Source organism: Haliaeetus albicilla, unplaced genomic scaffold, assembly GCF_947461875.1.
Source record: "Haliaeetus albicilla unplaced genomic scaffold, bHalAlb1.1 scaffold_75, whole genome shotgun sequence".
Classification (NCBI taxonomy): Eukaryota; Metazoa; Chordata; class Aves; order Accipitriformes; family Accipitridae; genus Haliaeetus; species Haliaeetus albicilla.
The window spans coordinates 51,543-79,483 of NW_027212466.1; the positions used below are offsets into that span (position 1 = coordinate 51,543).

The window sequence follows — 27,941 nt, forward strand, 5'->3', positions numbered from 1 at the left end:
TGGGAGATGCCTGGGAGGAGTCACAGGTGGATCCCAAAGGGGAGAGCTTCCTCCAAAAAAGAAAAAACCTCGAGGGTAGCTTCCTTTTAGGAGTCTGGGGCTGCTACCCAAGATCTTGCACGAGCAGCAGGCAGTAACCTAGCCAAAACGGACCGGAGGAGCCCTGACAAGTGGTCCTGCTCAGTGCTGCAGAGGAAGGCAAAAAACCCCCGGGGCCCAGTGCCAATCTGCGCCGGGGGAAAATTCCTTCCTGACCCCAGAGCTGGCGATCGGCTATTCCCTGAGCACGTGTGAGCAAGACCTGCCTCCTGGTCCCGCAGGCTGGTCACGCCCCCCAGAGGATGCCCAAGCCCTGTTCTCCCTGAACCTGGAGCCATCTCGGGGCTTCCGAGAGTGTCCAAGTGCCCCCGGCCTGATCGACCTTGGGGACAAGAATCCTTCCCACGCCTTCGGGCCACCAGCGGGTGCTCCAAAGCACTGGGAGCCCTGGCAACATCTCTGCATCCCACTTCTTACGGCTGCTGCCACTGGTTCCGCAGGGAGTGAGGACGGCGAGCTCTGCAGTGCTCCTCAAGAAGGCATTCCCTTGGTCTTGCCACAGCTCTCCATCCAAAAAAGCCTGATGGCCTCGGGCACCTCCAGGGCTTGGTGGTTCTTCTCGTCTCCAGCAGCCTGGTGCAGCCTCCAGTCTTCCTCCCTCAGCGCCCGGCAAGTAATTCCAGCGGCTCCTCACAGACTTCCTCTGGGATGTCTCTGGGCCGCCTGCCAGGCAGACTGGCAGTGGGACAGGGGAGGCTGCCCCTTTTATAGTGCCCCGGGGCATTGTGACTGCTGCGTTGCCGGGTGGTGGCACTGCGACACGGGGGGGGGGGTGGTGTGAGGGGGCCCCCCCGTGCGCAGCGCTGCCCGCCGCCCCTCGGCCCAGCATCCTTCGGAGGAAGGCCTTTGGGGTGCCGGCCCCGGGGGCTGTGTTGCGTTACCGAGTCCAGAAGTTTGGCAGAAAATAAACCGCCTTGCATTCCAGCTTATCCTCAGATGTCAGAGGGGCTGGGGACGGCTGGGTTTAATTTCTGAGTGATGTCCAATTCGACGCTCTAAGGGTGGTCGCGTTCAATGTGCTGAACTATCACGATGAGGGATGCCCTTAATAGCGTACTGCACTCTGGCTTAGCTGCGTTCAACGCACGAGAATGACCAGACTTAGGGAGTTTGGTTGCGCTAACAAATTATCACGACTAGATGAATGAGCAGCGCAGTTTATTAAAGCAACGGTACAGGTGCTTTTGGATTGCCCGTGATAAATAGACTGTCTGCAAAGCACGTGCAGGTGACAATACAGTCGCCTACAGGCGCGTTAAATGATGAAAGAAAAGAGCTCTAAAGAATTCTAAGTTTCCCGGGGAAGCACTCGGTACAGCCGAGTGTTCAAATCTCACACAATAGGCAACCCTATGGCGGGGGGGAGAGAGGCTCAGCCCATCGACTGATCCCAGAAGTCAGTGATGTCCTCCCGACTTGTCTGTGATGGTGTCTTCCCTGGCATTTCTCCTCTCTTAAGCCCTTTTATGTTTTCTGAGTTTTTCGGTGGAGCTTGAGTGACTCTAGTCACACATACCTTTCCTTTGATTGGTATAAAGTTCTCTCGCTTTGCTTTTAAAGGTGTATGCTAGAGAAAATTCAGAGCGCGTGCTCAGTGGGGGTTGGTCGCACCTTGGAGATGGGTAACTTTGGGGGTGGAGGTGTGTTTTGGTATTATAATGAGCAGAGTTCACCTGAAACATGTCCAGAAGAACAAGATGGGCTTCGTCAGCATCAAACTGCTGACGTCCTTGAAGAAGGTAGGCAGCCTGTTGCGTTGGCCAGCCGGGGTGGGAAGTGGCCTCCACGTGGAGGGTGCCTGGGTGTCTGGGTGTGCTCTGGCTGTCTGCGGTGAGGTGCTCGGGGAGGTCCAGGCTCTGCTCAGGCTGCCTGTGTCCCGGCAAAGCGCTGGTGGTGCAGAGCTGGGCCCTGCTGTCTGCCTTCAACGTGCTGCAGCAGTTCTCCACCCAGGGAGAGTGGCTGGGGAAGCGGTGAGGGGTCCTCAAACCCCAAGCCCAGGGCTGGGTTCACCTCTTCTGCCCGTGGTTCCCCCAGGCTGCTCTGGGAGAGATCATGCCTTAACTAAAAAACTGCAGGGAAGCACTGGTGGTGTGATGTACAGGGAAGCTGTGTCTTCTTGCCATGGTCCAGGAGCACAGGCGGCCTTCTCCCACAAATCCTGAAAGGGGGATATTGCCTTGCCATGACCTCAGGTTGATGGGGGTGCAGCCTGCCTCGATGATGGGTTTAGGGTGGTCCCTGCCTGGGGAGACTCACAGTGACACAGTGGCCCCCTCTGTCCCTCAGGTGAAATACCTGACGCATGACTGGTGGCTGACGCTTTACACCCTGCGGTTCTCAGAGCTGCTGGAGGTGAACGAGGAGGGCACCAAAGTGAGGCAGTGGGTGATAGCATATGTCCATACATTCTGTATGGTATGTCTAAATATTTGTTGGTTTTAATATTTTGTACCAGCCGTGGAAACTGGTTTGCTGCTAGGTGGCTGTAAAAGTGAGATTTGGTAAATAATTATTAGAAATCTTATACTAACACTATGATTGAAAAAAGAGACAGAAGTGTAGCCAAGTAATTAACTAGTAGAGGTAGTTACTCCTAAGTTTTACAGTTCTTTGCTCTTATGACTGGATGTTCCTGTACATTAGATAAGATTAATATTGAAACTGACCATATATGACTGAAACCATGTTAAGCTCCAAGATCAAAGAACAAGGATGACGAACAAGACTTGAAGGTCAGCCAACAGAATTTGAAACGGATCGGTGGTCGCAAAAGCAGCCCTTTGACTCAAATGAAGAACCGTTGCATGTGATCAGATGTAGGCAATACTATGATACTCAGTTACAATAACTTTTATGTATATGTATACTAATCTGATTAATATGTAATTGGTTACTCCATATAACCTGTTTGTGCTGAAGCTGTGGCACGCGTGCTAGGTGGAACTATCCCCCGTGCATCCAGCGCTGCAATAAAGAATGCCTACTTTCTAAAACTCCAAAATGAGTCTTAGAGAGTTTCTTCGACTGGCTTTTCGGTATCATGGGTCCCCATCCCCGAGTCCCTGCTGAGTGTCCCCCCCAGCAGACTGCTGCTGGCCTGGGAGCTGCTGACCCTGGAGCAGGACGTGCTGCTGCTGCTCCAGAAGAATTTCCTCAAGACCATCACGAGGATGTTCAGCCCCTTCGGCACCATCGCCTCCATCCGCATCCTGCGGCCGGGCCGCAAGCTGCCCTCGGATGTGCGGAAATACACGTCAGACTTCCCCGAGCTGCTGAGCAAGCACTGCGCACTGGTGGAGTACAAGAGCCTGGGGAGCGCTTCAGCCTTGAGGAGCCTTGAGGACCTCGGCCACCAGAGCTGTCCGCGTGGCGAGAGCATCAGGGTGGTCCGGCTCTGCGGGAAGGGCTCCAAGAAGACAGCTGGGGCCGAGAGGGAGGTGGCGGAGGAGCTGATGGACCAGCCGGGTTGGAAAGCGCAGGCGGTGGCCGCGACCTTCCCCAACGGCCTCGGGGACTCCCTGCTCTGCAGCTCCCCGGAGTTGAACGGTGCCCAGGCGCTGCCACCCCTCCTCCTGCACAAGGACCCCGCGGCACCCTCCTGGCCCGGCAGCAACTTCAAGCCCAGCAATTTCAGCAATGCCTTCACTGGATTGCTCCTCGCCAGCAAAGTCTTCCCTCCGCTCGGGACAGGCTTGGGCACAGGCAGCTGCTACGGCCTCTGCTCCAGCACTGAGAGCACTCGTGGCTGCGGCTGGGGGAGTGGGGTGGGTGCCTGGGCACCCTGGCCCAGCAGCCCCTCTCCAGATGCCAAACCTCTTGCCGGCAATCCTCCGGCAGCGACGTGGGTGCCTGAGCCCCTCGGCCTGCGGGATGCGGTGCTTTGCCTGCCCCACTGTTGTCCCAGAAGTGGGGTCATTCACCCGGTGTGCAAAATGCCAATATAAACACAGAGCAGAGGTATTTTATTCCAGTTCTTGTTTACGCAAAGATGGGGGCTAGGTGGTAATCCGCAAAGCTAGCACCCCTCATGCCTAAACGGGCAAGCAATTTATACAGTTCAGTTATACATATTCAATTTCCAAAGTTCTTCCAAAAACTATTACTGGGAGTCGCTTATCTCGCACAGTTTCCATTGGGCTAAAGTTTCCCTGCTTGGAATTAAAGGTACAGTGTTCTTTTCTTTTACAGCACATGCTCAAGGAGAGTGGGGGGGTAAGTCTTTTTGGTGTGGAATTGAGTTGGTGGTCATGATCTCCCCCTGCCACCTTTCTTTACCTTTCCTCCAGTTTTCGAAGATTTTTCTGACTTCATGCCTATTAGCAATTATTCAACTTTTTGGCGCCTCCTGGGGTAGGATGTTCCCTTCTTCTCAGTCTTTTAGTTCTTCTTCAGGGGCACAGTCGTTAGCAAGGCATGCATTGGTTATACAAAGGGGATCTTGTTTCACAAGACCTTTGTGGCCTTTTTCGTGTGGCTTAAGTACATAATTTCTTAAGTACATCATTTCCCCCTGTGGTGGGTTGACCCTGGCTGGACGCCAGGTGCCCACCAAAGCCGTTCTATCACTCCCCCTCCTCAGCTGGACAGGGGAGAGAAAATATAACAAAGAGCTTGTGGGTCGAGATAAGGACAGGAGAGATCACTCACCAATTACCATCACTGGCAAAAGAGACTCCGCTTGGGGAAAATTAACTCAATTTATTACAAATCAACCAGAGTAGGGTAATGAGAAATAAACCCAAATCTCAGAACACCTTCCCTCCACCCCTCCCTTCTTCCTGGGCACAACTTCACTCCCGGATTCCCTACCAACCCCCCCCAGTGGCACAGGGGGACGGGCAATGGGGTTTACGGTCAGTTCATCACACGTTATTTTCTGCCGCTTCATCCTCCTCGGGGGAAGGACTCATCACATTCTTCCCCTGCTCCAGTGTGGGGTCCCTCCCACGGGAGACAGTCCTCCATGAACTTCTCCAACATGGGTCCCTCCCACGGGCTGCAGTTCTTCACGAACTGCTCCAGCATGGGTCCCTTCCACAGCGTGCAGTCCTTCAGGAGCACACTGCTCCAGCGTGGGTCCTCCATGGGGTCACAAGTCCTGCCAGAAAAACTGCTCCAACGTGGGCTCCTCTCTCCACAGATCCGCAGGTCCTGCCAGGAGCCTGCTGCAGCGCGGGCTTCCCACAGGGTCACAGCCTCCTGCGGGAACCCACCTGCTCCGGCATGGGGTCCTCCACGGGCTGCAGGTGGAGATCTGCTCCACCGTGGACCTCCATGGACTGCAGGAGTACAGCCTGCCTCACCATGGTCTTCCCCATGGGCTGCAGGGGAATCTCTGCTCCGGTGCCTGGAGCATCTCCTCCCCCTCCTTCTTCACTGACCTGGGGGTCTGCAGGGTTGTTTCTCTTACATGTTCTCACTCCTCTCTCGGGCTGCCATTTCTGTCTGTCCCAGCAACTTTTTTTTCCTTCTTAAATATGTTATCACAGAGGTGCTGCCTTGGCCGGCGGCAGGTCCGTCTTAGAGCCGACTGATATTGCCTCTGTCGGACACAGGGGAAGCTTCCAGCAGCTTCTCACAGAAGCCACCCCTGTAACCCCTCCCCGCTACCAAAACCTTGCCACACAAAGCCAATACACCCCCCTTTGAGACTATGAGATCTCTTCATATGAGTCTCATAAGTCTCACTACTTCATTTTATCGTTACATATGCTCTAGCCATGGCTTGTAAAACCAGTCTCTTGATAGAACTTAAAACAACACAAAGTATGATTGTAATAATGACAACAGTGGTCGAAGTTTAAATTAGATTTGCCAGCCATCCAGTAAGGGAGGATCCTGTTCCATGTAATATTTTATTTAGCCACCCTATTTCCATTGTTGTTCTTCTTCTTTCTTAGAAAGGTAATATTCCCCAATTTAAAGGATTGTCTGCCAGCTCAGATGGCGGGAGACAAGCGGTTACACTAACATTCTGGATTTGCCCAAAGGACTGGATAAGCTGTAAAACCAAATTCTCTTGACCTACTGCTAGTACCAAATGGGATATTATAATATTCAGGTTCTTCATTCTCTCAAAGTTCAATGGTCTCAGATATTAGCTGAAATTTGAGTTTCCCAGTCTGTGGCTGTCCACTTTCCCTGATCTGGTTCTGGTGCTCTTTTCACTCGCGTGTAATGAATCCAGGAGTCCATTCCTTCTACTCTGGCTGCAGTACAGGTTTTCAATAACATGGTGTGAGGTCCTTTCCACCTTTATCCAACAGGAGAGAGGCCTTCTGATTTAGATACCTGTGTAGTGAAGATAAAGTATGCGAAAGAGAAATCAAATACTCTTTAACATCAGCCTGCCCTTTTATATGCATTTGGTCTCCTGTGATGTTAGAAAGACTCATGGGATATGCTTTCCCATAAACAACCTTAAAAGGACTTACTTTCCCTTTGACCCTAGGAGTTACTCGAATTCGTAAAAGAGCTATAGGTAAAGTTTCTACCCATTTAAGGTGTGTTTTCTTGACACAGTTTAGCAAGTTGCCTTTTAAGAGCTTGATTCATTCTTTCTAGCTTCCCACTTGATTGTGGCCTCCGAGGGGTGTGTAATTCCCACTTAATCTGTAAAAATTTAGAAATCTCTTGCATGACTTCTGCAAGAAAATGAGGCCCATTATTAGAGGAGATTCCTTCTGGAATACCAAATCGGGGTATTATTTCCTTCAATAAGATTCTAATTACCTCTCTAGCTCTTTGTTGGCATGGCAAGGGAAAGCCTCTGGCCAGCCAGAAAAGGTATCTACCAATGTCAATAAATATTTATATTCGTTATACCTAGGTAGCTCTGAAAAATCTATTTGCCAGTATTCCCCAGGAATTATTCCTTGTTTCACAATTCCTCCTATAACTTTTTTCCCAATTTTTGGATTATTAGCACAGCAGATGGTACACTTTTTTTACTACCATGTCTGCTACCCTTTGTATCTTTGGTCCAAAAAAAATTTCTTTTTGCAGTTATTGTCAATGCGTCTTCTCCTGGATGCATCTCCTGATGTAATCTCTTGAGCGAAGTTTCCATCATTCTTTCAGGAATCAATAATGGCGTTAGCGGTGTTATCCACCAACCTTGTCCATTTTTGGAGCAGTCTATCTGTTCTGCTAATTCATCTTCCTTCTCAGTATATTTTGGTGGTGGTAATTCTAAACGAGGCCCTGGAATTAAAGCTTCTTCAAATTTCGGCTCCTTTAGAACTGCCTTTTTAGCAAGACAATCAGCCTTCCAATTTCCTTTTATAATTTCACTATTTCCTTTTTGGTGGGCTTTGCAATGCATTATTGCAACCTTTGGTAAGAGAACCGCTTGCAGCAGTCTCATAACTTCAGTCCCATATTTTACTGGAGTTCCCTGTGAGTTTAACAGTCCTCTTTCCTTCCAAATTGCCCCCAGATTGCATGCACCACCCCAAATGCATATTCAGAATCTGTGTGTGTATATATATTTAGTCTTTTTCCATGACTTAGTTCTAGAGCTCGCATCAATGCTATTAATTCAGCCCTTTGAGCGGATGTGTTGCTAGGCAGTGCCTTAGTCTCTAGTGGTTGGGCATTTGTTACCACTGCATATCCAGCTCTTCGTTTTCCTTCCAGCATAGAGCTGCTGCCATCAGTGAAGAGCTCTACTTCTGCATCAGGCAGGGGTTCATCCTGTAGGTGTGGTCTGCTGGAATACACTTGTTCAGTCCATCTGTGAGCATGGTCGGCACGTGACTGCTGGATTATGACAATATGCCACGTGTACAAAGCCCATGAACCAATAGACAAGGTGGCTACGGCTCGCGCAGCGCGCCTGGCCAGCGAGCGCATGCGTCATAGGCTCCCTATGTTGCAACTGAGGCGTGTTTTGGCACCCGCTGGCCACGTGTGCCGAAACCCATTCCTCTGCAAATGTGTAAATACCGGGATTTTTCTGGAGAGCATGGGGCTGGTGTACGGCGAGGCCACCATTGCCTCCGTGGGGACGCCCACGTAAAGCCGGCACCTACCGATTGCTGGGCTGAGCTCGTGGTGCAAGACAGCACAAGAATGTACGGATGGTCCATCTTCCTCACAGTCCTCGGGTCGGTACGTTAATTTGCTTTACAAGATACCCTTAGCATAATGCATGTCTGTAGTTAATAAATGCTTGCTTTTCCCCTTCTAGTCAGTGTGTGTGTTCACCTTCTCGGGAATCTGCGAAATCACCCTAAAACAGCAACCCTGTTTTATGGAATGAAATTTTTTTAATGAAAACTATCAGGAAATTTGTAACTTTGTTCCCCAGCTTTATGGGAACCAGGGGATCGGCTGGGGAAATCTCAATATTCTCCCCAGTCCCCTTTACTCAGTATCAGATGTCCCTAGCATAATTAGGTTAGTATTTGATTCTGGCCCCCTTTTCCTTGAGGATTCAGCAAATAATTTTTCTTTCTGTGGGCATTGTGTCCGCATTTTCTCGATAGGACCCCACTGATTGCTTCCAGTTGAATAGATCTGAGGTCGTGAACGGGACATGTACAAATACTGGCTGTCCCTCCAGCCCTATTGCCCGTCTCAAGGGAGCTTGTATAATGGGATGCTGTCCCCTCGTTCTCCCTGAGATTGGGCTAAAATTCTCACTCCCTGCTCTTGACCTGGAAGTGGGCTGGTCTTCCTTACAACAAATTTAATTTTCCAAGCAGTTTTCTATTCTTATCCCTTTCAGAATTTAATTCATCTTTCAAAAATGTCTTTTCAACCTCCAGTTGTCCATTATGAACACTGAAGGCTGCACTTATCTTCCATCCTGCCTCTAAAGCAGTTTTGGTCACTTCAGTTTCTAGTGCACTGAATTTTGTAGCTTCAATGAGATCGGCTGCACCCATTATCTTTGCCGTATCAGATTTCAGTGCCTCCTCCTGTGCACAAGTTAGACATGCTCCAAAAATAGTGCACAGGATACCTTTCCCTTTCCCTTTTGGGTTTTTGTTGTTGTTGTTGGGTTTTGTTCCTTCGGGCAACTGAATAGTGGCTGGATAGAGACTCAGGGCATACTATTTGTTAAGGGATTTCAAGGCTCAGTTCCGGTTTTGGTTCTTTGAATGGTGCAGCCACCGCCCTGTTTAGTTTAGGGCTTATCAGACAACCCAGGGCTAAGCTGTCTACACAGCTCCCCGTGAGTGAGTCATCTCTGCAGAGAGACAGGGCCTCAAGGCAACCCAAGGCTGGGTCGCTTTTGTAACCCCCCATGAGTCGCCTGTGTGCACTAGACATGGTGAAACTTGTTTGGGAGCTATGAGCCGGACAATCCATACAATCCACCCCGTGACCTGCGTCACAATTCAACCACATGTATGTCCTCCTTGACCGATGTATTGGTATAAGTTGTGTCTGTCTGCTTTGGTAGAGTTATGTATTCCTCAGTTTCTGGGTGAACCCTTACCTGAGAGTTTCTGGGTGAACCCTTACCTGAGAGATAGATCTTACAATCATTCTTTTAACACAACTAATGGCAATGCATACTACAATAATAGAAAGGATAATCACTACTATCCTGCGATTTCCTTTTCTCATCCCTTCCTTCTACATTTACCAGATTCCCCTCTGGGACCAACATCTGCACATCTTCAGCCTCCCCACCGTCCTTAACACACTGCCTTTTACATTCTTTTCCAATGCAACAGTTCTTTTTCTTTCCCTTTCCATTAATACTTTCTGCTAATACGTTCCATAAGCATCATCCACCAACAATCTACGTTTTTACAGTTTTCATGATCACATCTTAAAAAACAAATCAACATATGCAACTTCACCCCATTTATCATCTTTCTACAAAACAACGTCAATTGTAAAACAGTGTTATAATTCAGCAATCCATTCTCTGGCCATTTTCTCCATCCTCCAATTCATACATCAGCCACCATTGTGCACAATAAGCTTTTAATTTATCTTTCTTTAGGGGATCCTCTCCAAACTTGTTCCAATTTTTCAGGATGCATCCTAAGGGAGAACAAAGGGGAGTCTCCTGGGAAGTCGCATTGCCCATATCGGTACCGATTCTAAACCAGCGTTCTGTCCAGCAAATGAGGGATGTCTCCCTTCATTACAGAAACAATGTGTAGAATCGAACCCAGTGTTTCATACACCAAAACGAGGGACGTCTCCCTTTGTTACAAATCAATGTGTAGGAAGGAAATTATGCTCCTGCTGCATAACTTTCCTGATGCATCTTACACAGAGCCCAAAGAGGACAAAATGTCCCCAAATGCTTGCTACTCCCCCTGAGACTTTTCCTTCTTCCCTTATTTATCTATCAGAAAATATCTCTTTTCCAATAGCGTTGCACCATTGTGCGCTTACCGCCTGACTGCAGGAGAGGAGCCGATGGAGTCCCCGATCAACGGGTCGGTGCGCGCTGGAGTCCACTCAGTTCTCCTCTCCCCATCGGGTGCGGCAAGACTGTTAGCGAAAAAGCCGGTCAAAGAAACTCTCTAAGACTCAATTTTGGAGTTTTAGAAAGCAGGCATTCTTTATTGCAGCGCTGGGTGCATGGGGGATCGCTCCACCTAGCTTGCGCACCATTACCTACAGCAAGCAAAATTTATATTGTTCCAGTCATATACAAATTCCTATTATCATTTACATAGTGCCCGCCCTTTGGTCATGCGCGGGGCAGGTCATCTCTTCTTCCTAGTTAGCTGGCCTTGGCAAGTTTTAATTGCAAAAATTCAGCAGAACTCAGAGCTTATCATCAAGGCCCAAGACTTCTTCTCTGTTGACGCATATCAGGCCCGAGGCCTCCTGTCTGTTGGCGACTTTAGCACATACCATTGACAAAGCTCAAGGTTTTCTTATCTAATTACTACATACCAAAATTTCAAAGTTATTCAAGCAAGCAAATGTCCGTCACTGCAGCAATACAGTGAAGTTTTCCAGCGATACAGTGAAGTTTTCCTTCTCATGCCTTTATTCAAGGCATCAACTCCCCCCCCCTTTTATTGAGACTTTGGACCTACAAATCCAAAGCCTCAATACCCAATCTTAATTTTCATGTACACTTGATTATAACAGCTACAGCACTGAATCATTATGCAGGCTAAGATGCACACACAGATTACGATTATTGCAATAATGAATAGATTTTTCAACCAAATCCAATTAGGTAGCCATGAGGTAAGTTTGTGCCATAAGTCCTCAAATCCCCAGGATGTATTGTCCTTCGTAACCTGATGTAAGATCTTTGTTTGTTTCCAAATCTCTGCTAGATGAGTAGAAATTCTGCCACTTTGATCTATGTATGTACAGCAGCTCGTATTAACAATTGTACAAACACCTCCCTGTGAAGCCAGTAGTTAAGTCAAGAGCCATTTGATTCTGCATTACTACATGAGACAAACTAGATATTTCGATTTGTAATGCCTGTATGGCACCGGCGGTTCTGTTTTCAATGTCCTCTATAACAGGTGATGTATTTACTATTGCCTTTTCCAATTCACTAACTCCAATTCAAGGGATAAACCATCTGGCAAAACTATGGTATCCTGAGGAATGATCTATAATGGGATTATGAGCCCTCCTGGTTTGTTTGAGAAAAGTTTTTACCCATCCGCTCTGTTCATGCAATCTGTCAATTATTGTTACATTGGGGACTACGGCTCCTAGTGGGCATGCTCCTTGCCAATTGGGAGGCAGTACTTTTCGAGCACATGTTCCGCATAACCAATACCAACCGCTTCCTTCTGGGACTTGGAGGCCAAAGTGATTTGATGTGTCCGTATGACTTAGTGCGGGCCTCCAACATGATCTGGTCCTGTTCCATCCTGGGAAACATCCTACAAAAGTTTTGTCATTTCGTCTAGCAGTGTAATCATCACACCCATCTTCTCCAGACTTAAGGGTGTAGGAGCTTAGAGAGTCATTATCTGGCCCACATAAGCATACAGTGGAATTTAGGTTATCTTTTGTGATGGTAACTTGTAACCTTCCTTCTTGTCTTTTTCCGGAGAGGCTTGGCCACCATGCATTGTCTGATGTCCTTTACCATATTGTGGATTGTTAAATAATGATACATTTATTGGCAGTGGCACTGCTATCAAGGGTAGGACTTAGCTTTGTCCAGAGCCTGGCATTTGGGTAGAAATCCAACAATCACTTTTGTGGAGTATTTGAGCTATATTCTGTGTTAAAATTAAATGGAGGTTCTGATCCCAAGATGGTATCTGGCACAATTGCTACCGTAATTGTTACAAACAAATCATAAAAATCAGTCATAACTTTTTCAATTTCCATTTAAGGGGAGACTCTTGTTCAACTGTCCATGAGGTTGGAGCCCTTTTCATCTTGGAATAATGAATCCACGGGCCTTTCCCTTGGACCTTGAGAGCTGTATAAGTAGTCAGGAGCCCCTGGAATGGCCCCTTCCACTTCTCAGTTAGCGGCTCCAAATTCCACGACTTGATGTAGACCAAGTTTCCAGGTTGAAATGGATGGGCTGGTGTATCCAGTTCCAAGGGCCTGCTTGTCGTCACGTACTCGTGCAATTCCTGTACAGTCTTTCCCAAGGACATTAAGTAATTATTCAAGTCCATTTCCCCTTTAATGTGAATTGTTCCTGGTCTGTGTGGGGCCTGGTAAGGCCTTCCATAAAGTAAGTTGCAAGGGCTCAAGCTGTTTCTACCACGAGGTTGTATTCTAATTCTTAACGGCGCTCAAGGTAGCGCTTGTATCCAAGTCATTGATGCTTCCTGACATATTTTCCCGATCTGCAATGTAAGTGTATAGTTCATTCTTTCTACTTTTCCACTTCATTGTGGCCTATAAGGGGTATGGAGACCTCATGTTATGGCTAAGTTTTTACTCAACTGTTTTATAACTTCAGCAACAAAATGTGGTCCTCTGCCTGAGGACATTCCTAAAGGGATACTGAACCTCGGGATAATTTCTTTCAACAAGATTTTAGTTACTTCTCTAGCTTAATTGGTGTGACAGGGAAAAGCTTCTGGCCATCCAGTAAAAGTATCAACTAGAAGAAGAATGTATCTATATCCCCCTTTTCTAGGCAGTTCTGTAAAATCAATTTGCCAGTAGTCTCCTGGGGAATTTCCTCCTTTTGTAACCCCCAATATTAATTTATTACTGGTATTTGGGTTATTTTTACAACAAATTTCACATTTTTCCATGATAGATCGGATAATTTCTGTCATTGCTCGGCTTATAACTATCTTTTGAAGATGTTTTACTAAATTTTCAGTTCCCCGATGTTCTTTATTTAGCAATGTTCTCATTTAGCAATTTCTCTCACTAATGAGGGTGGGATTATTATTTGCCCTGTGGGTGTGACAGCCCACCCATCTGTTTGTTTGTTCTTGTGCCTGTAAGGACTTTATTGTTAGCATCTTTACTATCATATTTAGGTGGTGTTTCCGGTAAAGTTATTTCTTTTTCTGGTAATGCCATGATGCCTGTTTCTGCAGCCTCTTTGGCAGCTTCATGTGCCAATTGATTACCTATTTCTGGTGGGTTTTTTCCTGTTCGGTGGGCTTTGCAATGCATTATTGCTACCGCCATTGGCTTTTGAATGCTCTGTAATAGTTCTTGTATTTGTGCAGCACGCTTGATTTCAGTTCCTTGTGCTGATAGTAGTCCTCTCTCTTTCCAGATGGCTCCATGGGCATGTACAACTCCAAAAGCATACTTAGACTCTGTCCAGATATTAACCTTTCTCCCTTCACTCAGTTCCAATGCTCGAGTTAAGGCTATTAGTTCTGCCTTTCGGGCTGATGTTTTGGGAGATAAGGCTCATGCCTCTACTATGCCATCTAAGGTCGTCACGGCGTATCCTGACAGTCTCTTCCCATCGCGAACTAAACCACCGCCGTCAGTATATAACTCCCAGTCTGGATTTTCTAACAGAACGTCTTTAAGATCTGGATGGCTAGCATATATTTCCTCTACAGTTTGTAAGCAATCGTGTTCTGGTGAACTCTCCGCTCAATCAGTGGAGAGGAACACTGCAGGATTTGTAACTGAAGTGGTCTTGAGATCGATGTCATCTTGTTCTAGTAGTACCACTTGGTATTTCAGCGTATGGCTGAGGGACAACCAATGCCCCCCTTTTTGTTCCGAAACTGCGACTACCGTATGTGGTACATACACAGTAATTTCCCGAGATTCCGCTGGAGTTAAGATGTCATCTACATATTGTAATACAGTTCCCTGTCCATTTTCTTTTCTCCAAATCTCTAATTCATTCACCAGCTGATTTCCAAAAATAGTTGGGCTATTCTTGAAGCCTTGTGGTAGAACTGTCCAAGTATATTGTGTCTTTCGCCCTGGTTCAGGATTTTCCCACTCAAAAGCAAAAAGCTTTGTTCACTGGTGAGGGTAGTTAGTAACGTACACAGGTTTGCAACAACTGGATGTATATCTTGTACTCTCTGATTTATTGCTCTAAGATCCTGGACTAAACGGTAATCTTTTCCGTTAGCTTTCTTTACTGGTGAGATAGGTGTATTATATTTTGGCTCACATTCTGTTAGCAAGTTATATTTTCAGAATTTTTGAACTATTGGTACCAAGCCAGTTCTCGCTTCTGATTTTAAAGGGTATTGTTTAATTCTTACCGGTGACGATCCTAGATTTAGATCAATTCTTACTGGTTCCGCTCTCTTAGACCTTCTTGGAACTTCTCCTGCCCAAACGATGGGGATCACTGCATCTTCTATTTCTCAAGGTATCTTGTCCCTTTTGGGATTTGTATCCTGTAACAACAAGGCTATGGCTTCGACATATTTAGATTCTGGGATTAAAATTTCAACTTCCCCATCCTTGAATCTGATTTCAGCTTCTACCTTTTCAAGTAAAGCTCTACCCAGAAAAGTTTTCAGAGAAGTTGGAAAATATAAAAACTGGTGAGTAACCCATTGTTTTCCAAGTTTAAATTTCAGGGATTTGAAAAATGGCCAGGTCTCACGAGTCCCTGTCGCACCAATGACATTTATGCTTTTGTTACTTAAATTTCCTTCTAGTGTATTTAAGACCGAATACGTAGCCCCGGTGTTGACTAAAAATTCTGTTTCCTCATCTCCCAGCTTTGCTTTAACCAGAGGTTCTGCTGGGAGAGGTTGCTCTGGTCCCCATCAGTCCTCTCCCCCTGCTTACTTCAAAGGCTTCTCTCAGCACAGCCACAAATACACTTGATTCCTCTTTCCTTTAACATCCCTCTTCCTTAACCCTTTCCTCTTCTTGACCACTGTAGCCAAACACACTACCTCATCCATTAACTTCCCTGGTCATTCAGGGACATGTTTAGAAAAATATGTTTATTGGTGCACATATCCCAGGTTTCCACAATAGTAACATTTTCTTCTAGTGTTCCTTCACATTCTCCTTCTCTTTTTCTAGGTCTTAGTTCAGACCCTGTACCTGATCATCTTTCTTCCTAATCCTTATCTCACTTGTAAACTCCTTGCAAAAGCAACTGCCAATAAATCAGCCTCTTGTTGCTTTGCTCCTCTTCTTTTTTTCTCTTTCTTTTTCTTTTTCTTTTTTTTTTTTTTTTTTGTTTCTGCTATCAGGGGCCATTTGACCCACAAGGACACTAATTGCAAGTGCATCATTAAAATTTTGTTAGCAGAGCTTGTCTGAGTCCCCCAAAATCACTGGGATGCTCATCAGGTCTCTGCCTGCATTCTTGCACTTTTAGTCCAGTTTACCAATTTACCCCTAGTTCTCCACATGCCCTAATGGCTTCTATGAAATTTCAGAGCCCTGTCTGAGAAACGGCTCAGTCTCCTACACCGTTACAGTCCCAGTTTCGATTTTTTTTTTTTTCCCCCTAGACTGTTGTGCTAGTTCTGCTCAGGGAAATTTAACATTCACCCTTCTCCTTTTCTTACAGGGACATCAGATCCCAGGTAGCAGCCACAGCCTCCTCCAAGGAAGCTATCCTTGAGATTTTTTTTCTTTTTTGGAGGAAGCTCTCCCCTCCAGGATCCACCTGTGACTCCTCCCAGCAACCACGAGAGGCTTTTAACCACCCTTTTAGGCACCTGAGATCCCGGGTAGCAGCCCCAGACTTCCCTAAGGCACCCACCCAAGATGATTTTTCTCCTTCGGAGGAAGCTCTTTCCTCCAGGGTCCACCTGAGGCTCCCCGGAGGCATCTCCCAGAGTCTTTTGGCCTTTTCTTATAGGGACCTCAGATCCCAGGTAGCAGCCCTGGATTCTCCAAGGCAGGTACACAAGATGATTTTTCTCTTTTGCAGGAAGCTCTCTCCTCCGGGATCAACCCAGGACTCCTCCCAGTTATCTCTCAGAGTCTTCCGACCTCTGCTTTCGGTACCGGAGATCGCAGCTACCTGCCTCAGACTCCTCCAAGTAAGTTACTCAAAATATTTTTTCTCCTTTAGATAAATCTCTCAACTCTGCCAGCCACCTGAGACTCCTCCCAGGCATCTCCCAGAGTCTTTTGACCTCTGCTTTCAGGACCAGAGATCCCAGGTAGCAGCCCCAGACTCCTCCAAGTTACTCCAGGTATTTTTTTTCTCCTTTAGATACAGCTCAACTCTGGCAGCTGCCTGAGCCTCCTCCCAGTCATCTCCCAGAGGCTTTTGTCCTCTGCTTTACCTACCTAAGATCTCAGGTATCAGCCCCAGACTCCTCCAAGGAAGCTACCCTTGAGGTTTTTTTCTTTTTTGGAGGAACCTCTCCCCTCCGGGATCCACCTGTGACTCCCAGGCATCTCCCAGTCTTTTGACCTCTGCTTTCAGTATCGGAGATCACAGATCAGATTCAACAAGGGTGTAAAGAGGGTCCCGCCGGAGGACATTTTGGAATCAGTCCTCCCAAGAGCAGCGGATCTGCAGTCAGGGACTCCCCCTTGGGTCGGGACGCCACCCGAGGTAACTCCTCAAGGTAGAGAGCCCTCAACTTTTAGGTGAGTGATACGCGCATTTTGAGTCATCATTTTAAATCTTAAGAGTTCTTAAGTCGGCTGTGTAGTATTAATTCCCCTTACATCACTGAGCCTGTGGTTTACAAAATGTTACTGGAGTTCTAACTAACTTTTTACGAAAGAATAAAGCTGAGCTTTAACACCTGTTGGATTTGACTGTGTGTGCCTCCATAACATCCCTTCGAGTGTAGGTTAAAGCTCTGCCAATGAGCCCCGCTAGCTCGTGAGCCAAGACCCCCTTCCCGCTTTGAGAAAGGCGAATCCCATCTGACACCAGCAGGCCTGGGGCCGTGCCGGCCACCCCACTATCGAAAAACCCAAAACTCTGGTGGGGACACCAGCCACGACCCACGTATTAACAGACCGGGTCCGTCTCTTTCTTCCAGTGTCGCTGCCCGCAGCTGGAAGGAGAGAGGGAAAAATAAGCCGTGTTCCAGATTCCCCTCCCAACCATCCCAAGGCCCCCAAGTCTCTTTCAATCGCCCTTGGACCACGCGTTGCAGCTTCGTCGCCACCCAGGCGGAAGAGCAGTAGTGGGCAATAGTCCGCGGGCCGTCCCAGGCTGGGAAGTTTCCCAGTGCTGCCCTGAACCCGGGCCCCAGGGAGGCAGCAGGCTTCCCTAAGAGGAGGCTCTGTCCGGCATCTCGGCCCCTCTGTTCCCCTCAGAAGGGAGTCACCCACACCCCTAAGCCGTCTTGGCTTCCTCGGGGAGGTGGTCGTGATACGGGGGTAGGCCTTTCTGACCGTGGCAACACCTCTGGCGCAGCTGGCCCGAGCTCCACATCCTCCCTGGACTGGCCTTCTGCCTCCGGAGCCTCACGCCTCTTGTTGAGAGGCACCTGGGAAGGCGAGGAGGGGGTTCGCCTGCCGCCCCCAGCCTGGCCTCCTTTTTCTTTTTTCCTTTTTCCTTTTTCCTTTTCCCTTTCCTTTCCCTTTCCTTTCCCTTTCCCTTTCCTTTTTCCTTTTTCCTTTCCATTTGTCTTTCCTTTGCCTTTCCCTTTCCTTTTCCCTTTCCTCTCCCCTTCCTTTTCCCTTTTTTCCGTTTCCTTTTCCCCTTTCCTTTTCCCTTTCCCTTTCCCCTTCCTTTTCCCTTTTTTCCGTTTCCTTTTCCCCTTTCCTTTTCCCTTTCCCTTTCCTTTCCTTTTCCCTTTTCCCTTTCCTTTTTCCTTTCCCTTTGCCTTTTTTCTTTCCTTTTCCCTTTTTCCCTTTCCCTTTCCCTTTTTTCCTTTTCCCTCTTTTCCTTTCCTTTTTTCCTTTTCCCTCTTTTCCTTTCCCTTTTTTCCTTTTCCCTTTTTCCCTTTCCCTTTCCCTTTCCCTTTTTTCCTTTTCCCTCTTTTCCTTTCCCTTTTTTCCTTTTCCCTTTTTTCCCTTTTTCCTTTCCCCCGGCGGCGGGAGGATCCAGGGCCCCCCGGCTCGCGGGTGCTTTCTGGCGCCCGTTGCCGCCTCGGGGAGGGCAGAGCACGGGTCCAGCAGCCAGAGGCTCTCAGAGTCCCTGGTGCGCCTTCCCCTTCCTGCTGCCTCCCGGAGCGCTGCCGGCGGGCTGAGCTGAGCTGAGCTGAGCTGAGCAGGTCGTCCCCTCGGTCCCACCTCACAGGGCTGGTCCCGCTCCTGCCAGCCCTTCCCAGGGCCAGGCTCTCGCACGCCCTGAGGCTGCGTGGGAGCTCTCTCTGGGTCGCCACGTCCCTGCTGGCGAGCGCAGAGGACGTGGCTTTCTGCTACCGTCGCCCGGCTCCTTCCCCCGGCCGAACTCCCCTCTGGAGCGGGCAGGGGCACGCCGCCCTTCCCCGCCAACTGCCGCCCCCGGCTCTCTTTGCCCGCTCTGGCCGCGGCGCTCCCCAGGCCGCTTCGGAAAGGGCTGGGGGTGGCGCGGCCCCTGGGCCGAGACCTGCCGCTCCGCTCCGCTGCGGGCCGGGCCGGCTCCGGGCAGCTCGCCTCGGCGACCGACTGCCAGTCGCAGTGACAGCCGGGCAGCGGCCCCAGGCTGCTCCAGGGAAGCTCCCGGAGACGAGGGCTCTCCTCTGGAGGAAGCTCTCTCCGCCGGGAGCCACCCGCCGCTCCGTCCGTCCGTCCGTCCGTCCTCGGGTCCCCCTTGTCCCGGCAGGCTGCGCTGGTGCCCGGGAAGGGCAGCGGGAGAGCCCCGGGGCTGGGCCGGGGCCGGCTCTGTCCTGGCGGCGACCCCCCTTTGGTCCGCCCCGGGACTGACTGACAGCGCTGCCCTCACAGCGGGGGGGGACTGACTGACAGCGGCGTCACGCACAAAGCCCTGGGGAGCTGCCCCGGCCGGGGGGGGGCGGCAGACAAAAGGGGGTCCCTCGCCTCCCCTGCGACACACGGCCATGGGGGCTTCCTCCCCTGAACCGCTCCGCTCTGCCACAGATTGCCTCGGGGTGTGGGGGTGTGTGTGCAGTGGGGGGGACCAGGGGGGACACGGACACTGTGCATCTAGCGAGGTAGCTCTCTCTCTAGTGCAACTGTAATTGCCAACAAGCCGTAACAGCAACCATCGATCGGGGAGGAGCACCGGGTGTCTATACAGTATTTTCATACAAACTTATCCTCCCCAAGAAAGTCAATCGCTAATAAAGCAAAGCCAGCAGCAGGACAAGCAGCACCGGGGCAGAGGAGATCCCCCCTTTTGGGGAGGGAGCGGGTAAGTAGCACAAAAACGTCCTGCGGGAGGAGGAAAAACGGAGAAGCCTTTCCCAGTTCCGACTTCCCTCACCCACGAGCTCTCCGGCCTGATCACGCTGACTTCAGCAGCTAGGAGCATCAAGGTCCACAGTCACCAGTGCCAGCAATACGGCACCGGTGCCACGAGCCCAGGTGACGCTGGAAGTGATGTCAGATACAGAAAACCCTGTGGTAGGTTAGAGAGTCCTGGTTTAAATTTAGTCACTTAGCCAAGATCAGTCTGATCTGTTCTAGTCTTCCTGTTTAACGGTGCCTCACCTGGAGCACCAGTGCTGATCCTTTCAGCTGTTCCTCATGGATGGTGCGTCCCTCTTGGCAGGAAAACGGACCGCTGACCCGATACAGAGCGACTGAGCGGTCAAAGCGAGGAGGGGATACCTCCTCAAAAGACCACCGAAGGCCAGCCGAGACCCCCGCGCGTGCAGAGAGGGCATCTGATGCGTCAGGGTTATGCAATGCTAGCCACATGCATCAGATAGTTTGAATATGTATTAGGTAGGAGTAGTTTAATAAATTAGATGCAATTGTTACTGTATAAAAGGGACACAACTGACGAATCCGGCCTGCTTGATTTGTGCAAAGTCCACGGAGCACCCTGCGCAGAATAAAACAGTATCTCTCCCGCCTGTGTGAGATTGGTCTCTTGCACACCGTGTACCGAATCCGCTTTTAGGACAACAGATGCAAGCGTGTGGCTTTTTCCAGGGTTTATGGGATGCCAAGGGGAAGAGAGGGAAGAGCTTCTTGTTTCTGCTTGTTCTTCTTTAAGTACCTTTCCCTTTCCTTTTAGCAGGCAGGCACTACTTTAAAGAACAAGGTGCTTTCTCAAAGTTAAAAGAATGCCTATCATCTCAGTTAAAATAAAAACCATTTTTGTTTAAATTTCATTAACCCATGTTCTTTATCGTCTAAAATGATTTTCCAAAATGGATGCGCATCTTGCCCATAATTCTGTAATGGCATTTTCCGGACTGAGACATCAAAATGTCTTTGTGTGTAGGTTGTAGCCTCAGCCAGCCCAGCTCTTGCAGGGTAAAGGCCCTTTCTTATGCAGCTGCATCTAAGATCAGGGAAGTGGGACATCCTCCTCCACCTGACAGAACCAGTGCTAAAGAAGATCAGCTCATGGATCTCTTCCCTGATTTATGGCTTGTTCTCCATCTGGTCAACTCGCTAGCCATTCCCTGGTCCTCACCGCTGTCCATCTCATTGTACAGCCCCCCAGCAGAAGGGACCGAACCCTGGTGCACTCAGCCTGTACCACGGTTTGTGGGACAGGACTGAGGAGAACGCCGTAAATGGAACGAGTCTCTCAACCCCATTTCTTCTTGGAGGGAAAGCATTCTTTCACTGCTGATGGGAGTCCGGGAATGAATACAGAGGCAGATAGGGTGGATAATCCATGCACCATGGTGGGAACAAGCCAAACGGACCCCATGTTGCATTATCATCTGACTCTTTTAGAACATTGCCTCATTCTGCCAGACACGTTACCTCGTCAGACAGCCACACCTTGCTACTGCTAAAGTAACAACCAGTAACACAGTGTTATGTGTTAGACCAGCATTGTGCGTGTAGGTGCTGACGGTGCCTCAGCTCAGGAGAGGGCTGAAGAATGATGGTTTATTGCAAATGCGCTGGCCTGATGGCAAAAAGCTGCCTGAGCATGCCCTAGGCACATCTGAAATCTTAACTCCCAGCCTCATCTCACTACCTATCAAAGGCATAAATAATTACACAACTTGTAGCAGAGTGGTAAAATCTAATCCAAAACATTTTCACCAATTTTGACCTTTTTAATGCTCTGAAGCATAGGGCAGCAGTCCATCCAAGACTAGAAACCTCTACTTCTTCTTCTTGGAGGGAAGGAGTGTTTTCTGCTAGGGTAAGACTGATTAAAATAACACACAGTGCCAAGCTGATGCTTGTTTTATTAGAGTCTCATATAATGATTTTTAAATGTAAAATTCCCGACTTATGACACTCAAGGATCAACATCGTAAAGCTTGTTGCTCTTTTTTCCAAAACCTCTAGGTTGTGAAGAAAAAGACATTCTAACCCAACATCTTCAGTATGTTAATTTGAAAACGTAAACAAAGTAGAATTTCATTTTAAAGCATTTAATAGCGGAGACAAGCAATGTGTAAAGCTGAATTACAAAAGAAACAATACAACCCGACACTCATGCTACAAGTTTACCTTTCCACAACCATTAGTACTTCCAGGTCAGTTCTTTCCAACAAAGAGATGCTGTAGTGGCGAGAAGATTATGCTGGGGAAACAACAACAACAAAAATCCCCCACATTGTACCTAAAGTACTTCTCTGAGAATTGTAACAACAAGGTAATTTCTGTCCACCAGAAAGACACAACCCCAGCACAAAATAATACAGAGGAAGACCGAAAAAGTAGAGGAAACATAGAGAACAACCTGTGCCGTAACGGTCTAGTCTCAATAGTTAAGGGGACTGGCATACATTAGGATTAACAAGGAGTTTTATTCCTTCCAAAACTAACCCACCTATCAAACAAACAGTTACTGCCGACGTTCAACACGTGCTGTGCAGTGAACAGACCACTCTTGTTTCGACAGCTTTAGAGCACTCTTTTAGTCAGCAATGCCCAGCAACTGTTGGCGGGGCTACTTTCATTTCGGTTTAAAATGGTGTCTTTGGGAGTCAAAGTTACAAAGGCCACAGTTGCTAAGTGGGCAAATAAAGGCCATACTTGCCTTAAGGGGACTGAAGGTCCCTCCCAGGAAGGCCCCTCGAGAAGGGGGAGTGTGTAAAAGTCCTTTAGAAACTGGGCTGGAGGCGGCACTCCACAGCCGATAAAAGCCACATCCTATGAGGGCTGTGACTGAGGTCAGTAACACCCCCCCAACCCCCCACCCCCCTTCCATTCCCCCCCCTCCCCCCCGTGAGCAGTTTTTTCCCCAAAGACAGCCCAGAAGAGGAACATTTCCTGGGAATGCTGCACCTTACCACAAGACAAAAGGACACCCCTGAATGCTCCTTTGCCTTGGCACACTTTTTTGTTTAAACACAGAAAAGGGGGACCCATTCTTCAAGAGAACGTAGAATCGCCTGAACTGCCAGAATCAGGCACAGGCTCGGACAGAGCCAGGACTGCATCTGCTCGTAGCTGCAGTATTCGTACCTTCTCCAGAACCTGGACAGACCTCTTCCTTCTGACTCCACGTTTCCTTTGTTTACCATTTGGTCCAGTTGCTGCAGGAGCTGCACCCTCAGCCTGACCGGTTCCTGTTCTTTGTTCAAGGTTAGATCCCACAGGCGCCCCTGTCAGAAACAGCAGCAAGAACAAAAACACAAGCTCGCTCTCTCCACACTCCCTGCACACCCAACAGCAGACCCTGAAACCGAGAGGTCGGTCCAGACTCTGACTGACATCACGCCTGGGAGCTTTCAAAGCAATCACAGTGCAGACTGGTTTGGAGGTAGGCTCCCATCTCACAGCCCAGCTCTGAAAGAGCTACGTAGCCCGGCTCTGTGGGTGGGAATTGCTTACAGCCAAAATCATTGCTGACCTGCCGCTCTATGGTGGTTCTAATTCCTAGTCTCACGTGCTGGAAAATACCAAACACCACTTTTAAAGGAAAACTATTATCGATGTCATCCTTGCAGCTTTTGACTTCATATGACCAATTCGAATGAAACAAGCCAGGAATTCCTTACTTACACAAACTCACCCGGTTACAGCCCACAGTAAGGGATGCTGGACTAAACTCACGCTCATCTTCTTTGCAGGAATTCTGAAAGGAAAAGGAACCCAAGAACTTTCACACCATGTAAAATTCTATTCTACAGGAGATCTTTGTTTCTTTGCTTGCTTGCTTGAAGAACTAAAAGGCAAGGTCTGCTCTCTTGTTCTGTGACTTTATTTTCTTGCCTGCTACTACGAGGACTTTCTTCACCAATAGCTTTCTGCCCCTCCCTCCTCAGGACATTCCCAGGCCTAACATAAAGCTGGAATTCATTGACTAGGCTTTAATATAGCAGATAGTGAAAGAGGAACACCAGCTATGGCACAGACAGAGGTTTTAAAAAACATCGACAGAGGTGCTGTGGGAAATAACAGCCGCTGGACAATACAGGCCCCTAGGCATCAGCCCTGCTAAGACACACTCATAGGAAGCAGAGTAACAGGGCAGGGACAAAAGTGAAAAGTGCCAGAAGCAAGAGGTGAGCCAGGAATACCCATTCGCAAGGCTATCAGCAATACAAAGGACCACAAACAACAAAACCACCATGGAAGCTTCTTTAGGAGAAAGTGAAACAACTTTGTCACAGAGATAAGAGAAGAGAAGAATAGATCCCTCCCTGATGGTGCTTCTCTTGCACTAAGCTCAGGTTCACGTGAAATTCCAAACTTTAGATGGCCAGAGATCTTGGCAGTTTAGTCTCAGAGCATTAACTAAGGTAGGAAAATTATCTGCAGTGACAGGCTGAGCGTCTCCCAGTTCCTTCTTCCTTGGACTTCTACTGGTGCTCTTGGTAAGCAGAAAGATGCACAGGCTCAACTCCAGTCATCCTGACCAGACAGCCTCCTGTCAAAATCGCAGGCCTGGAAGGCATTTGGATGAGAGCTGAAAAGGCAATCTATTCAACAGCCATGCGACTGCGGCACTTCCATGCTCCTCCTTCTGAATTGAGTGCCGATGCTGTAAAGTCAGTCCTACGTGTATACTAAGCAGACAGATTTCCTTCATGTTTTAACAAGAGCCTTCCCTTTTCGAGATGCACTCTAAAACACCAGCTGGATTTGGATCCAAAGTCATACACTGCTCATAAACTGAACAAGAGCCCTGGAGGAATGACCAGAAGAATCCTGAGAAAGCACAGGCGCTACTGAGATGGTTTTTTCCTAAACCTGATCTTTCTTCTCATCCTGAATACCAAAAGAAAACAAATGGAAAGCAAACCAAATGGAAGGCATGTCACAGAAGCACCTGGCTCTGATCTCCTAAAAAAGCACACGAGGGAGAGGTCATCTGCTCAGGATTCCATGCGGTGCTCCTGACATCTGGTCTGGTATTCATAAAGACACCAGTTTGTGTCTGGAGCTCCCTCTCAGTGTAACAGTGCCCTGACTAGTGCAAATTGCAGGTACGAGTCATGGTGGCACAGGCATCTCTTCTGGAGAAGGTTCTTCTCACCTGAACTGGTATTTGCCGACTTGATGATTCACTCATCATAGTTCCAGACTACCTGGAAAGAGCTCAGGACATGTCCTCCCACATCAGTTAACACACTAGGAGGGTACGGTGATGGCTACCACCTACCACATCATTTCTCAGGGTCCAACATGCTAACCCGGAGCTCCAGCTTCCAAGGACCCTCATGTTTGGGAAATTCAGCCACTGTACAAGGAGCGGAGGCATTCTGGGGACAGCGATTATAGCAAAGAGGGGAATTAAAAAAAGCATCTTTCAGAGGATGACCTTATCCCACCAAGAGAGTGTTTGGAGCACCTGAGGAAAGAAGCCAGAAAGGGCATGTGTAGAGAGACCTGTCATTAATCCTGCAAAGCTGAGCTGAGGGGAAAAAAAAGGGATACAGGTTTTGGACACAAATCAGCCTACTTGTTTTAGAGAAGTTCTTCTGTACTGAAGGCTCCCGAGGAGTTACCAGGCAGTGTCCTTCCTATCTTGGAAATCCAACAAACCTGCCAAAAACCCCTCTTCTGAAAGAAAGTTTTGGGCTTACAACAAGGTGAGGGCTGTTTCAATACAGGGGTTTACCTGTGCAGGCTGAAGGTAACCATGCAACTAGCAGCACCTGAAATTGCAGGCCACTGTACATGCAGGGGATCCCTGCAGAGCAATTATGCTGAGACTGGCCCTTTGAAACCAGGCCTACAGCAGCAAGCAGGCAGCATGCCCTGGCCAGCAGGCAGCAAGCCCACAGATGATATTTGCGTAAAGGCTCAGCCAGTTGTGGAGAGGTCCAAAAGGTTTCTGAAATGGGGGCAGCACGTCATCATGCAGAAGCACGCAGAAACCTGGGCATCTGATGCAACTGTTCACCTCCCAAGGAACACTGGGAGAAGAAGCTGTTCCTTTTATACCACCAGGCAACTTCCTTTGTGGACAACCCCAAGAGGAATAAGTTTGCCTCCTCAGAAAAGACTCTCTCCAAAGAGCTGGAGAGGGAAGGCGGCCAGGAAGGCAATAGCACGGCAGGGGTTTGAACTACATGCAGAATGGCTATCAGGATCCAGAAAATGGATGAAATGCACTGGGAGGATGGGCAACAGCCAGGAGGAGGAGAACAGGGGGGTGAGGGAAGACCCTCTTACCTAAAGGGTGTGCCTAACAGCAGCTCTGTCAGAGCAGCCTTTTAGCTTGTGGGCTACAAGAGAAAGAATCTTGCCCTCCTGACAAGGTCTCTGGAGAACAGTGGGTTTAGAAAGCAACTGCCAATCCCTCTGGAACAATCCTGTCGTAAATCTGCCTTCTGATGACGTAGCGAGAAAAAAACATGACACTGTGTCAAGAAGAGGGAGATGCCTGCAAGGCCATCTGCACAGAGAAAGGACACTGCTGAGGAGTGGCAAGTACTCGCACCGAAGCCAGTGTCAAGGTGTCAGCACCCACTGTTGGCCCTTCATGGAGTTCTGCACAAAGGAGCATGTGAGGTAAAAGAGGACTGGAGTCTCTTGAAGACAAGGCAGGGCAACCTTCAGGTTCAGCTCCGAGAGGCTAAGCTCACCCCTAGAGCTTGTAGCTTCACAGTCAGAAAAGCCTGTGTTGGTTCCCGGTAAAACTCATCCCGTGGCTAAGTTTGATGAGCAGGAATCACAAAGGTCTCCATGCAGGTGATGCAGGTGAAAAGGGAAAAAAAGTTACCTGAAGGCATTTTTATGCTTGCCACTTGAAGAACCTAGGACTAAACAGATGCTATTGTCTCTTTCTGAATATTCTGTAGCTTACCGTTTCAAATCCATGCTTTGCTTTACTCGTATGGCAAACACGCTCGGCTCCAGTTCTAAAAATAAGTCAAACGGGTAAGAACTGAGTTTACCAAAAGTCACAAAAAGGAAGCAAGCTTGTAAATGGCTGCTCAAGTATTTCATTAGAAAGCAGGGTTTTAGTACCTCCCTCTAAGCCAACAAGATAGATACCCTTCATCTGTATTTGTACTCATGTTTCAAAGCCTCATTTAAAAAAATGACAATAGGCACTCACTCCAGTATTAGGCTTTCTGCTTTTCTAGTAAGCTCAACAAGCAGTTGAAGAGAAAAACAGCGTGACGTGACAGGGAAAGGGGCATGAGCAGCAAGGTGAGAAAGCTTGCAAAGCCTACAAGATTACTGACACAAGGAGAAGGGCAGGTAGCAAAGAACCACAGAAAGATCTTACGAGACTCGGCCGCGGAGCAATAAAATGGCAGAGAGGTACAAAGTGGTGCACGTGGGGAAAAACAGTCCTGGCTTCACACACAAAGGCTCTAGAGCTTCTCAGCTGAACGCTTTAAACAAAACTGCAAAACACCGTCAGCAAAACCAGCCTCTTTTCCCACTGAAGCACGAAATCCATGCACGGCAGTGAAACAGGAGCGCTTTTTACAGCTCCCATCACTCGATGCTCAGCCCGTGCAAGCGCGGTAGCCACTCGGAAGCGACCGCTTTCACGGTCAGTGAAAGAAGGCAGGAAAAGAGCAGCCCCCCCCCTCGGAATTTAGGGTCTCCTAGGAACTCACGGCTACCGGCAGGCACCACACTGCAGGCTGTAGCTTCAACACGCTCACCTGCCGATTCTAAGTCCGTACACACGCCTGCCTGCATGAAGAAACCTGGCTTCAGGCAACCGACAGGTACCTGCTTTCGAGGACGTCCTCCTTTCTCCCAGCCTAGGGAAGGAAGCAGGAGAGCCAACGGGACGCGACTGCTCTGGAAACGCCGCTGCCGACCTCCCTGAAGCTTGACAGGCCTCTTGCCCCGGGGGCTGCCAAGAACGCCCGGGCAGGACTGCGTCGCAGCCCGCCACCGACGCCAGGCTGTGAGGGACACCCCCGGCGGCTGCGGGTCCCTGCGGGGACAGCCGGCAGAAACTCCTTTCTCTCCACAGCCGCACGTCTCCGCGGTGCCCGCCGGCCTCCGCCGGACAGCCACCAGCGGCAGGCAGTCCCCTGCTGCCCCCGCAGCCCCGGGGGCGGCAGGGAGGGGCCGGG

General features: G+C 48.8%; 1 protein-coding gene and 1 long non-coding RNA gene across 2 annotated transcripts in view; one reads left to right on the plus strand and one right to left on the minus strand.

The window, feature by feature from the left end:
- Positions 1-1,778: 1,778 nt before the first annotated feature.
- Positions 1,779-4,043, plus strand: LOC138684147 (la-related protein 6-like; the record flags this gene model as incomplete). Its single annotated transcript, XM_069777857.1, has 3 exons — positions 1,779-1,838; positions 2,386-2,480; positions 3,113-4,043. Coding segments are annotated over 3 exons (1,086 nt in total), but the record flags the coding sequence as incomplete, so codon positions are not given.
- A 1-nt stretch (position 4,044) lies between these two features.
- LOC138684146 (uncharacterized) overlaps positions 4,045-27,941 on the minus strand; it is a 179,771-nt gene continuing 155,874 nt past the window's right edge. Inside the window, exon 2 of the long non-coding RNA XR_011323552.1 lies at positions 4,045-4,988. This is a non-coding gene — a long non-coding RNA (uncharacterized lncRNA). The remainder of the gene's footprint in view (positions 4,989-27,941) is intronic.